The sequence below is a fragment of the Parasteatoda tepidariorum genome, chromosome 3, assembly GCF_043381705.1.
Source record: "Parasteatoda tepidariorum isolate YZ-2023 chromosome 3, CAS_Ptep_4.0, whole genome shotgun sequence".
Classification (NCBI taxonomy): domain Eukaryota; kingdom Metazoa; phylum Arthropoda; class Arachnida; order Araneae; family Theridiidae; genus Parasteatoda; species Parasteatoda tepidariorum.
The window spans coordinates 34,703,051-34,716,952 of NC_092206.1; the positions used below are offsets into that span (position 1 = coordinate 34,703,051).

The following is a 13,902-nucleotide window of genomic DNA, read 5'->3' on the forward strand; positions in this document are numbered from 1 at the left end:
ATATATATATGCATATATATATAAAATCATTGTTCTGTAATTTTTTCCACGTTTTCTCTACATTTTGAACTTTAAACATTTGAACTTAATTAAGTGATAAACTCATTAACACTTGGTACATACTGAGGTTTTGAGACAATTTAATGAAAAATCATCTTTGTAGCTAAAAACATTACGATTTCTTTATAGGAGAATATTACATTTCATTAAACATTACGATTTCTTTATAGTTTCCGTGTATTTTACAGTTATCAAGTAAAAAGTTTCGAAACTTGCTACGTATGTATCTAGAAACAAAACTAAGAACTTGATAGAACTTGAAAACTAAGATTGATGTAATAATGCTACCACTTATGAAAATGGCATTTTTTTTTACTGTCCTGGATTTTGTTTGCTTTTGTAGATTGGTAGGGAAGTTATGATGAAAAAAAAACATGGCAATTTCTTCATCGGAAATAAGATAGATATATGTTTTCGTGTATTGAACTGTTATCAACTGGAAATTTTAGAATATCTATAATACTAAATACAAAACTATGAACTTTCGTTTTAATAACGCAATTATTGGCAAAAGTGTAGTTTTTTACAGTCATGATTCTTTCCTTTTTTATAAATTGGTAGGGAAATTATGAAAAACATGATTTCTTTACAGAGATAAGATGTTACCTTTTTATCAGGTGGAAAATTTAGAAAATTGCAATGCATATATCTAGAAACAAAACTAAGGACTAGTTTGTTGTAATAAGGCAACTTTTAGTTAAAGTGAAGTTTTTTACTGTCCTGTCGCTTGTTTTTTAATGGGCTAGTCGGAAAATTATTTAAATGATTTCAAAAATCTATAAAAGTTTATATTTGCTATGTGCCCTTTTTCGTATTTATTAAAAGTTTTGGAAAAATTTCGAATTTAAGATCATATGTAATGAATTGTAATGAGAAACAAAATGTTGCAATGATCTGAATCAATACTTGAGTTTACTGAGTACATATTTGAGTTTATTGCTTGAGTTGAACAAATGACTCGATTTGAACGTACTTTTTAAGCAATAAAAAGCCATTAATTTTTATAGTCACTCTTTAATATTATCAAGAAAAAATAGAAAAAAATCTAAGGAAAATAATTTTTTAAAAATAATATAAACTGAATTAGAATCACAATAAGGATCAATTCAATTTTGCATATTTTATTACTCGTCGAATTAAAGATATGACTTAACTAAATTTCTTCTACATATGAGTTTCAATTCAACACAAATAGTTCCTTGCAGTTTTTTTTAAATATTCTTCATTGAATTATAATAATTTTTAAATAAGTCAGTTACACAGAAACAGTATTTAGATCAGATTGTTGAAATTATCAGAATCTTGAGGAACATTGAATAATAATTTTAATCTAAACGTAACGATTTTCCTGAGAAAGGAAAATATCTATAAGAAAATTGGTTTCCAGGTAATACAATGAAGATAATCATCCGAATGTACAAAAATAAAATGGAGACATGGAGAAAACAAAAATCATGCGTCATTTTCAAACATCAACGTGAAACTGACTACACTTACCTGAAGTTAATTCATCGTGGTAGTCAGCATTTTCATGCTTACCTGAAACATGCAAAAAATATCATTAGAATAAAAAAAATAAGTGCAAAAATAATTTAGAGTAAAAATATGTAAGTATTTAAAAAAGGTAAGTAGTAAGTGTAAAAATATTTACACTTACTGACATTGCCATCTGATGTACTATCAAAATGCTAAATGCTATATTACTTGCTCATAATATCGTTTGTCAAAACGTCTTAAACTTATGTTATACATATTTTATAAATGTTTTCTGTATTTTAATACAATACAAGATTTTTAAAAAAATTTGGTTGATGAAGGAAAATTTTTTTGTTCTATTTTATTTTGCCTTATTTTTCAGTGCTTCTGTAAATAATGAAAATGCACGATAAGAAAAATAGACTACATGTAATGACGAAATACTTCATTTATCCTTTAATGTTCAATAATATTACATTTTTGAATGTATTCAATTATTAGATACTATAGAAAGTCAAAAGTAATTTTAGCCAAAAAAAAAAATTTTTTTTGTCCTTTTTCACATTGCTTTAGTATGTAATGTTACAGGCGACGAAAAAACAAACTTCATGCAATTGAATCTTTTTTCTTATTATTGGCAGAAAATTTTCTAGGATTTAAATCGTTAAAATTACTAATATAGAAGTACCATTTTTAAGATTCTACTTATAACAACAAAGACTATTCTTTGAAGGAAATGTAAATACGGGTCTTCATTGAGTTTACACCTATTGCGTTTGTTATATTGATTTGCATCTGACCATTTTCCTAATCTAATTGTCCATTTTTTTGACCAAAGGTTTATTTAAGGTTACAGTAACTATTGCCCGCATATGTGCTCACTCTATAAACGTTGTCAATTAAAACATATTTAGCTATTTCCTAAAGTTCCAATGAAACTAAGTCTTTTGTTTCCTTCATATACAATATTCATCACGAATGCTGATATATTTTTAATCATTGTATATTTTAATAATTTAAATATTATGCAATTGTTTACATTTGTGTGCTCCCACACTATGAATAAGCTCAACTTGAGATATTTTATAAAAAATTAAAAAAGGTATTGTAAAGCATAACAGTTTTAGGTGACATTAACCCCTAACAAGATAATAACAAAATAATTATTGGTGGCATTTCACTTTCAAATTAATTTTTAAGTTATCCGATTAGTTTCGACAAGTCTATTGTTAAAATTTAATTCGAAATTTTAAAGAAAAAAACAAATAAATTTTTTGTTACGTGAAAAAACTTGTAAAGCTATCAAAATAAATTATTATTGTTTATTATTTAAAGTGGCATTTTTTGGTAAAGATAAGACATTTTTTACATATACGCTAAACACTGTTAAAAAAAATGATATTCCCTAAAACAACATTCCTTTGAGGCTTTTGTTTAGGAGGCTATCAACTATGTTTTGAACAATTATTTCAGAAGAAAGTGCTCATATTACTAAGTTAAGGATCAATGTAGCAAAAAAATACAAATTTTTAAATATTTCTTGAATTATCTTTGCGAAAAAACATGCATAAATAATGAAATTCCAATTTTTTTTTAGACTGTAGTTTAAGACACCATAATCATAAACGCTCATGAAAAATTGTAGACAATTATTTTAAAAACAACATGAGATATCATGTTTCAGATGGTATAAAATGTGAAAAAATCTTATTTTTTGAGCTAAATGCATTTAAAGATTTAAGAATTTTAGTCTATACCCTGTTATCACATTGCACAAAAACTGCTATTACTTTGTAAATATTTAGAGCACAAACAAAAGTTATGTATTTTTAGAAATCCACAAATACTGGGATTCTTAATTTAACTCATTTTCGAAAATTTTGCCCAAAATCGTGGTTTTGCACTAGTACTACCTAAAGTTGCTTATTGCTCCAAAAAATAAAGTTCCAGCATTAATACGGAGAAAAAAATTCTTGTAAACTTACCGTATTATATGGTATTGGTATTTCGGTAAGAAAGAAAGCATGCTTCTAGTTAATAAAACCGAAATATTAAACGCATTCATTTGGTAATTGTTTCCTTCATATGTTAAAGATTGACCAAAATGATTGGTTTCATTAATCATAGTCTTTATAAGAGAGTATTCATTAAAAAGAACTATAAAATAACTTACTAAATATCATAATAATGACTAAATAGTTTTTATGTCATGATCTAAGGTATCAAGATTAACGTATTATACCTATATTGTACGACATTTACCAATTTTTATCACATATCATAAAACTATATTTTAATGTTAATGTTAACCAAGATCATTATCAAATTGCTACGGCATAAATTTGTGAGCAATTAGGTGTACTCATAGAGTCAGAAATAATATAAATTTTACCATATTCGTGTAGTTTGGATCACATTTTTATTTCTCAGTGAGCAACACACTTTTAATTCTATTTGTATAGACAAAGATGTAACAATAAAAATCATGCATGTATAAAATTCTTACGCCACAAACTTACATAAATATTTAAATTAAAAAATAATTTTTAATGATTAGATTTGATCCTAATTTCAGATGAGGTAAAGAGTCTACGATAAGCTTCATTGAAATTGATCTTGATCTCTCAGATTAAAACTATAAATAATCAGCTAAATATGTCAATCGTTTTTTTAAGACACATAATTATGTTACGATATCTAAAAATTCGTATGTTGGCCATTAAAAATACTTTATTTTTAATAAGTATCCTAAATTTAACATTGCATTAGTTGAACAGTTTTGTTGCATTACAAAGTTTCTAAAATAAAATTTCTAATATTCTAGAGTTGTATATGTAAAAAATTGAAGTATTTAGCAAAATATAGTAAGTTTTTTTTTATCTTCTGACAGTATGAATTGATTTTGTTTAAGAGAATAAATCTGGTTCGTAAGTAATATTACACATCAAGGAAAATAGTATTTAATCTTAAACAAAGTATCATTTACAAATTTACCATGAAACTAATTGAACAACCCAGTATACATGCAAATGAACATTAGAGCAGTTACAAGCAAAAAAATGTAGTTTGTTTTATTATTATGAGATGCAATCCTAAGATTTTATTTTATTTTTCTTCTAATAATCTATATTTTAACAATCATTCAGTGTATGTTAAAAACTATTATATAAAAGATTATCCCAAATAATCAAATTAAAAAAAAATGTTTATTTCACAATATTTTTCAATACATATTTTTGTTCTTTTCTAATTTTTGAGAAGACTTACATATATTTTTAATATTAAATTGTATACCTTTTAAACATGTTTAAAAGAAACTTAAAATCAATTGCATTCTTATAATATCAATAATGCAATTTTCTATCTCAAAATCTCTTTTCTAATTTCGTTGATGAAAAATCAGTGTTAAATTAATTTATTTTAATTATTATCAAAAAATATTAAAATCTTAGAAATATTTAATTTTTTTAACAAATGAGAATGTCCCATGCTAACGATAACTATATATTACTCAGTGTTATTCAAACCGTACTTTTGTTTCTTCAGATTTCTTCGGAAGCTTTACGGATGTGTTTATGCTAGTATTTTATATCAATTTATTTAAGTCGAAAGAAAATAGCATGTCTGTCAGGTGGTATTGTGCAAGGAATAAAAAATATCAAAAGTTAAATTCGTGACAAGAATTTCAAATTTAGCAAAAGTATCATTATTATTTCTAGGGTGAATGAAATGGATAGGAAATGTCTTTTACCAATGAACGATAGGAAAAGAAAAACAAAAGAGAAAGTCATTGAAAAATAGTTTTCCTAAGGATGAAATAAATCAGTCTTTGTTTCAAAGCACGCGAAGGTGTCATAGAATGTGGAAACAGGAAGCTTGCCTATTCAAAAGAGATTCACTGATCCTTTCCTTAAAAAGACACAGTGTCGCCGTTTAATATGTCAGACTTGCGTTGACTTAGTAGAAGGTTGTGAGTGATGGGACTTGCAAAGAAGCATCAACCTGAGAATAAATCTACTTAGGATTAATTCCACCCTGTTGGGAAAACTTGAAGGATTTCACCTGCATAATGATGAGATGGTTTTTGATAATAGCCTAGTTTAAGGTGTTGGTGAAGAGTTTCCTGCTTTTAGGTTTTACATGTTGTATACAAGACGAATAATTCAAAAATGTCATTTCGTATGAAAATTATAATCATGAGAATAATTTACTTCACCGTTCCATGTAGGTGTTCAATGTTGATAAAATAATGTATTTCTATAACTTTTGACAAGAATTAATGTTTTAAAACATGATTTTCAATTTAATTGATTAATTTTTTATCCAAATTTAACACTCAAAAAAATTTAAATATTTCTAAAATTCTTCAGTTCTTTCAGAAGGTTTGCTGCTGATATTTATAATATTGCTTGAACTAAACAATATATTTGCTTCTTGTAAATGTATATAATTATATTATGCATTAAAGTTAATTTTAACTTTTTTATGCAGGCGTGAATAAAGTTTTTCTTATGTACTTTTTTTTTTCTTCAAGTATTTAACTTTCTGCAAGTCGGAAAAACATTTTGCAGTCACGTAGCATATTAACTTACTATAATGATTACATGAGCAACTATTAATTGCAGTAGTAATCGATAATCAAAATCCATTAAAAGTCTCAACGTTGAAATTTAATATGACTGAATTGATTGCAGAAAATTATTAGAAATAGGATTTTCAGCAAAGAAACATCAACCAGAGGATAAATCGATTTTAGAATAATTCCACCTTTTTGGTACAATTGAACAATTTCTTCTGCGTTATAGTGATATGGGTTCTGTTTATAGTTAAGTTTAAGAGTAGTTTTAGGTAAAGCAGGTTTTACTGGAAAAATATTTAAAAAAATTAATTTCGTATGATAATTACAATCATGAGAAAAATTTACTTAATTAAAGCTTCTGTGTTCATTTAGCCATTTGAAATGGTTTTTAATAAATACTATATTTGCATGTATCAACATTTAAAATAACATTTTGAATTTATCCAAATTTATTTTCTAAAAATTGAAATTTATAGGTTTTATTATTATTAAATTTATTATTATTATTTATAGGTTTTATTAAATATTATTTCACTCTTAGTTATTTTATTTCTATTATTTTTATTTGAAAACCTATCTTATTTAAGATTTAGTAAAAGAAATTAGGATATTTGGTAGCCTTGAACGAAATATAATAATTTAATACAATATCTTTATCTGCAGAATAATTTTATACTGTGGAAATTAAGCAAAACAGAAAAAAATAAAAGGAAAATTTAAAAATATGATCATTTTTTTGCAGTACTCAATTGAGGTATGTGTATTATTCTACCTAGAGAAACATGAATATTTGAATACAAATTAAATGTTTTTATTGATATTTTTTTTAAACATTAGAATAAATAAATTGATAAATATCATCAAAGCTCAAAGTAGCAGTTATTTTAATTGTATATTTCATTTTGACTATCTCATATTTAATTATGTACAAAGCAAATAAAATCTAGATTTATTAAAAATTTCCCTTCATCTCCTGTCAATGCCACGAGGCCTCACACATTTAATTTTACAGTTATTAAAATCGGTTTAACTATTGTAGAATTTATTACCAGATTTACTCTGAATCCCTCTGGAGTATAGTTGCATAATGAAGTTACCAAGGCAGATTATGATGACTCTTTTGATTCATTAAGGAAGTTATTGCAAATAGAATCAGTATTATGCAATGTATAAAATCAATTAAAATGCAACAAACACCAAAAACTCAGCAAGGAAGAAAAAAGAAATCAGATAATTACAGACAAAATAAAGAGGTGGGAAAGAAGCGTTTACAAATTCAAACAATATTACGAAAACTAAACGTATTTCCTATGATTTCATTTTTTAAAGGCGTAATAGTTTCAAAAAATAATACGTTCTGATAATACCAAAACATTTAAAAGTTATGGTTAGATATAAAGTGTCCTAATTATTTTTGAAGTATAAAATTAAGTAAAAGAATTTTAAAACATTTATTTGAAACTTCATAAAGAGTCGGCCAAGAATCATATATCTCTTTAAGTTTTCATGAAAGAGAGAGAAGTAGAATTTATCAAAAAATTTAGCGAAGTAGAAACAGTACTGAAAAAAATAAAAAATAATAGTAATAATAAACAGGTATTTTTTGCCAGAAAAACGGTTTAAAGATGTTTCGCTGACGAAACTTTTTTTCTCCATTTTTTACCCTTATCACAAACCGAACGATTAAGACCGTTTGTAGAAATTCTAGTTTTTCCATGCAGTTTTGCGTTCAGTAATATAACATTACTATTTTACCAATCATTTTTATACTTGTTCTTACTTTTCAGTAATTACTTCAGGGTTTTGAATATCGTGAAAACAAAACTTCCATTCGAATTTATCGTCAAATTGACACAATATTGTAGTGGAATTCTTACTATCAAAGTTTCTTCATAATAAAACACTTGAGCCGCAGTGACTTATAGGACAGAGTGCGTGCTTTTCAATAAAATGACCCAAGCCGAAATTACTTAGAAGAGTGGTCGATGCAAGTTCTTCTGGCATAAAATATTCACAATATAATGCAATACAGATTTACTCGTTATTGTAACTTTAGCAGAGAAAACTTGTTCTCAAAAGGTAAAATTTGCGCAGATTTCTTTTTATTGTAAGAAATTGCTTTGTGACGATAAAAAACTAGTCTCATTTCGGAGTTTCTAGCCATTTTTAAGGAATAACTTCTTGCATAGTAAAACACCATTGAGGCTACGGATTTACTTCATAAATTTTACGGTTTTGCCAAGAATTTTACGGTATAACTAACCAAGATGCCGGTTTAAAACCGTTACTTTTATGAGATTCCTGTTTTTTGCAGAATAATGCATTAACTCTTTAAACAATATTTTTAAACAATACTTATTTGTGATGGAAATTCAATAAAAAAGTATTTTCTGAGATATCTATTAGTTAGGCAGTAATGATTTCAAGTGCTGATAAAATAATTTAAATGTCAGAAAACTCTAAGTTTTATTACTTCACTATCACTATATGAAATCTTTGCTATTGACCGTCCGTACTCTTGTATTACTTTTGGCATAGTTGCCTATGAATGAAAAATCAGCTCTTACTCCATGCTGAATTCTTCATATTTCTCTACAGAGTTACTAATATTTATTCAAACATTATCTTAAGGTAATTTCTACTTACCATAGATTCCCTTCAGATAATATTTACATCATAGAAAATTCATCATGCAGTCAAACATTCCATATATATTTATATATACCATATAACTATTATATTGCTATATTTATGTAGGTTATTATGGAAAATTTAAGAAATAATTAGAGAAGTAACAAATTAATGTTAATAAGTATGTACTGTTTATAACATGTTATAAATAAACATGTTTGCATAAATGCCAGTTCATTTCTTTCATATCATCTATAAGACATTTGTTGTCTGTTCTGAAATAGATAGTTCTAAAGTTCTTCTAGAAAACTATGTTCGTCGTATGAATAATTGAATGTTCGAAAATCCGGATTAGCTCTTTTTCAGTAAATAAAGAGATACATTCATTTTATTCGAAAAGAAAATGCAATACCAGTAAAAAATAAAAGGTAAATACGGCAATCTTTAGCAGCAAGGCTATACACCAAATTTACTGCCGATGAAAATTTTCTAGGTCCGAGGTTTATTTGTATTCTATTGAACAAAAAAAATCGTAAGTACTTTCTGCACGGATTAAAACTTTTTTATCAATATCTGTGTTTCTATTCTGATTTCCTTGCTATTTCTATACTCATTTTCGTTTGTAATGTCACTTAATTACACGAACTTTTGTCTATGCATCAAATGCCTTTGTAGTAAAATTTTTGAAGTGAATTATACTCCGTTTCACATAAAGTTCGCACTAGAGAGAAAAGCAAAGAAACTAGACTACAGCCGTTGTCATGGAAATTTGATTTCTCTTTAAATTGGTTTGGTGCACGAAGTAGCAAAAAGAAGGAAGAAAATGGTCAATACTGGCGTTAAAGAAGACAAAACGCTTTTTTTTTATTCACTGAGAATTTTACTGAAATTTTTATCAAAATACCGATGAGAACAAGATTTCTTTAGAGCATATAGAAATAAACTGATTTATTATTATGCTTTTTTAAAAAATCAGATTTTCTTATTAATATTTTTAACTAAGCGAAACAAATTTTAAATGAAGCAAAATATCGTAATTAAAAAGTTAATATTTTTTTTATTAAATCTAGAAAATTTTCTATACATTTTTTTCGTAGACTTACGTATATTAATTTAGCCCACGTTGGTGTTTTGAAGGAGAGGGAAGAGTCATCATAAGCATGAAATCGAACGTTTTCATTGATCATGATTTTTTTTTAAATTTTACTGTTGGTTTTTTTTAATATATTTTTTTGGATATGTTTTTTTTAATTATATATAAATTTTTTTACTTCTAATGGAAAAGGAAAATAGTCTTTATAAGATTAGCATAGAACAGGAATGAAAAGGTCATGATAAGAGAAAAAAGTCAATGTCCCATCAGCAGATGTCCAGCACTCCAGTATTTCTTCACCTCGGAGACCCCAGCAAGAGCCGTGCATCCCAGTAAATGGCTCCTGTTCACGATTTCGTCTCTTCCACAAAGTGGGCAATAAGAACTCATGGAAATGCCAATTCGGTGAAGGTGGTTCACTAGGCAGTCACGGTCTACCACGAGTCAGAATTCCACAACAGCCTTTTCACGGGACTTTTCTGAAATATTTTGCTCTAAGTTTTTCCTCCTACTTCTTGAAGAACCACGAGAAGTGAGCAAGGCTTTCCAGTTTTGTCGTATCAGATTTTTGATATAAAGTTTTGTGGAATGGAAAAAGCTAGAAGTATTTAACTGTTGATTTACTTGAGCGCCCTTCTTATCCAACGTATCTGCTTGTTTGTTGCCGCGAATATCTCAGCGTCCTGGAATCCATTGCCGTGTGATTTGTCGTCCCTCGGTTTTCAGCTTCTCCAGAAAGAACCCTACAATCTAGGTCATTTTCAGAGATGGCTATATCCCTAGAGCCGACAGTCTGTAATGTGTCAGATAGGATAACCACCTAATTATAAAGGTGCCTGGGGATATTATTTATAAAAGTAATTTGTTATTCTGAAATATATTTGCTTTTATGAAATAGAAGAACTTTACTAAAGAAGACAATCTTCACAAACAGTATACCTGTGAAGTTTTAATACCATCCACATGAATACTGCTTGTGTGTTTATCAGCTGCAATTCCCGCCCTCCTAGACTCATTACTCTTTAATCTATCCAGGTGGTGATTAAGTAGTTCATTTGATATTTTAACATTTGAGAGTTCCTTCTGCTAACTATTTGTGGGATCACTCTGCATAGAATTCGATTAGCAAATTATCATGTGGAGAAAATAACAATAATAATATTATTATAAAAATAATATTTTAAAATATCAGAACCTTCATTTCCTTTTAAGGATCTTTGTGGGTGAAAAGAGGCTTAAGGTAAAAAAATACCACTCCAGTTAGTCTTTCTGATGTTGAAATATTATAAACATTTTTCTACATAAGAGCAACAATTTCTTTTTTTTAATATTGTATTTTAAAAATAATAATAGAAAATGTCTTACTTTGATTTATCTTTCTATGTTTTCTTTTTCAAAAAAAAAAAAAAAAAAGAATCAAAATTTTGTGGCTTCTCCGAAATTAGTTCAATTCCCATACATTTTATTAGCATAAATTATATTATTTTTAATATTCTTTCATTAGCCCAAAAACACCAACAACTTCCAGGTTTCTAGACAAGAAAAACTCTTTGGAAAAAATATTGTTATAACCAGTACAAAGCCTATAGATAATACTATTTATATTTTCAAAATTACCAGTATTTTAAAAGGTTGTAAACAGTTTTCCAAACTTTAAAAATTCTAGTTTCAAGAAGAGCTTACAAACTTGTGATTTGAGAATGAAGAACCTATGTCTGGAAAAATAATTATTATTTTGGAAACTGGCTCCAAATTTTTATTGGTGTATAATCCTTTTAATTCTTGTTGTGTTTTTCACATTAGAGGTTATCAAACGAAGCAAAAAAATGCGATGTAGTTCAAATAATAGCACAGGAAAACTTTTTGGATTATTATACTGTCAGAATAAAAAAATTGAAACGACAGTGTTACCGTTCCCAAACATCTATTATTTGATTATGAATAAATTTTTAATTAGGAATAAAGAAAAATATATGCTAAGTACTTAGTGTTATAATTAAAATCAGAAACTTTAAAAGAACCTTTTAGCAGTGTACCATTCAAATGAAGCAGTCTATACGATCAGCGCGAAAAGCATCTGTTCTTCTTCATATATATATATATATANATAATACCTCCTGCCAAAAACAGGTGTGTGATTAAGTTGCCAAAGTTTGTTTTCGAAGGCTAGAAAGCTGCAGTTTGATAACGAGGTTCATACTTCGCGGGTGGTATCATTTGTGGAATCTGAAATTGACGTTTTATCGTTCAGGATTATAATGTATCAATAATACATGTATAGAAAATGAACAAGAAAATATAACAGAGCATTTATAAGAAATCAATAAATTAATCTTTCTAAATAGTTTTAAATCATATACAATAACACTAAATGATCATCTTCTAGATGAGGTATATTACAAGTTCATTCATAAAAATATAAAATACGGAAAAAAATGCTCCTAAATATATTAATAGTACATGTTACAGAAAATAGATGGTGCATTTGTAAATAATAGGCGAATAAATTTTTCTAAATGCAATCATATTTAATTTCAATCTTCCAAATGCAAGTATATTATATATTTTGAAGAAGATGGCGTTTGATAAAAAAAAATCCTGAATATACCAATAATACATGTATAAAAATAAAATAGTGCAGTTATAAAAGACAAAAAATCGATTAACTAATCTTTCGTATCGATTACATATAATGACATTATTTTCTTCTACATGCAGGTATATTATAGTTTTTTCGTTGAAGAAAATAGACTTAGCATGATAAATTTCATGGAAAGTTTATTATATAAAGTAAATAGAGTTTACTAAATTTATTTCTATTAATTTATTATACATCTGGTTTTTCAGAATGAGATGGCTTTTTAAACGTATATGATGTTTAATAGTACTAAATATTTGCATGCCTTTTCAAACAGGTGCAGTATAATATGTTCTTTTTTCCTCATAAATATAATTAATTAAGTGAAATATGTTGCAATTTTTAATAAATTAAATCAAATTATGTAGTTGTGCAATACTTTTGAAAAGTAATTTATACACATTATGAATGAAGTGAAGTTTATTGCTTTAAACAGATTAATGCATATTCATCTTAGTCAACTATTTGAATTTTTCGGTTTTAACATTATGTGTTTTACTTTCTCATATTCTCTCATAGAGAATATGCTATTCCAAATGACATAAATTTATATCAACAGCTGAACATAACTTAAAATTATTCTTTACAAAATCAGTTTTTATGCTTTTATTTTACATTTCAGTTATGCGTATTATTAATAAATGCAAAAAAATTAAATTTTCATTGTAATCATTGAAATATTTCGTATTTTGATACGTCTAGCTTTGATGATACCGGACAAAAAAAAGAATATATATATATATATAATTGTTTTTTGATTTGTTCTTTTTTTTGTCCGGTATCGTCAAAGCTAGACGTATCAAAATACGAAATATTTTAATGATTACAATGAAAATTTAATTTTTTTGCATTTATTAATAATACGCATAACTGAAATGTAAAATAAAAGCATAAAAACTGATTTTGTAAAGAATAATTTTAAGTTATGTTCAGCTGTTGATATAAATTTATGTCATTTGGAATAGCATATTCTCTATGAGAGAATATGAGAAAGTAAAACACATAATGTTAAAACCGAAAAATTCAAATAGTTGACTAAGATGAATATGCATTAATCTGTTTAAAGCAATAAACTTCACTTCATTCATAATGTGTATAAATTACTTTTCAAAAGTATTGCACAACTACATAATTTGATTTAATTTATTAAAAATTGCAACATATTTCACTTAATTAATTATATTTATGAGGAAAAAAGAACATATTATACTGCACCTGTTTGAAAAGGCATGCAAATATTTAGTACTATTAAACATCATATACGTTTAAAAAGCCATCTCATTCTGAAAAACCAGATGTATAATAAATTAATAGAAATAAATTTAGTAAACTCTATTTACTTTATATAATAAACTTTCCATGAAATTTATCATGCTAAGTCTATTTTCTTCAACGAAAAAACTATAATATACCTGCATGTAGAAG

At 26.5% G+C, this 13,902-nt stretch overlaps 1 protein-coding gene across 2 annotated transcripts in view; it reads right to left on the reverse strand.

The window, feature by feature from the left end:
• The window catches only part of LOC107452561 (uncharacterized), a 275,849-nt gene that overhangs the window by 178,060 nt on the left and 83,887 nt on the right, over positions 1–13,902 (reverse strand). The window contains exon 2 of one of the 2 annotated variants that reach the window (XM_016069065.4): positions 1,558–1,599. The exons of the other annotated variant lie outside the window; for it this stretch is intronic. Coding sequence (XP_015924551.1) covers positions 1,558–1,599 — 42 coding nt within the window. The remainder of the gene's footprint in view (positions 1–1,557; positions 1,600–13,902) is intronic. 2 annotated transcript variants of the gene reach the window in all.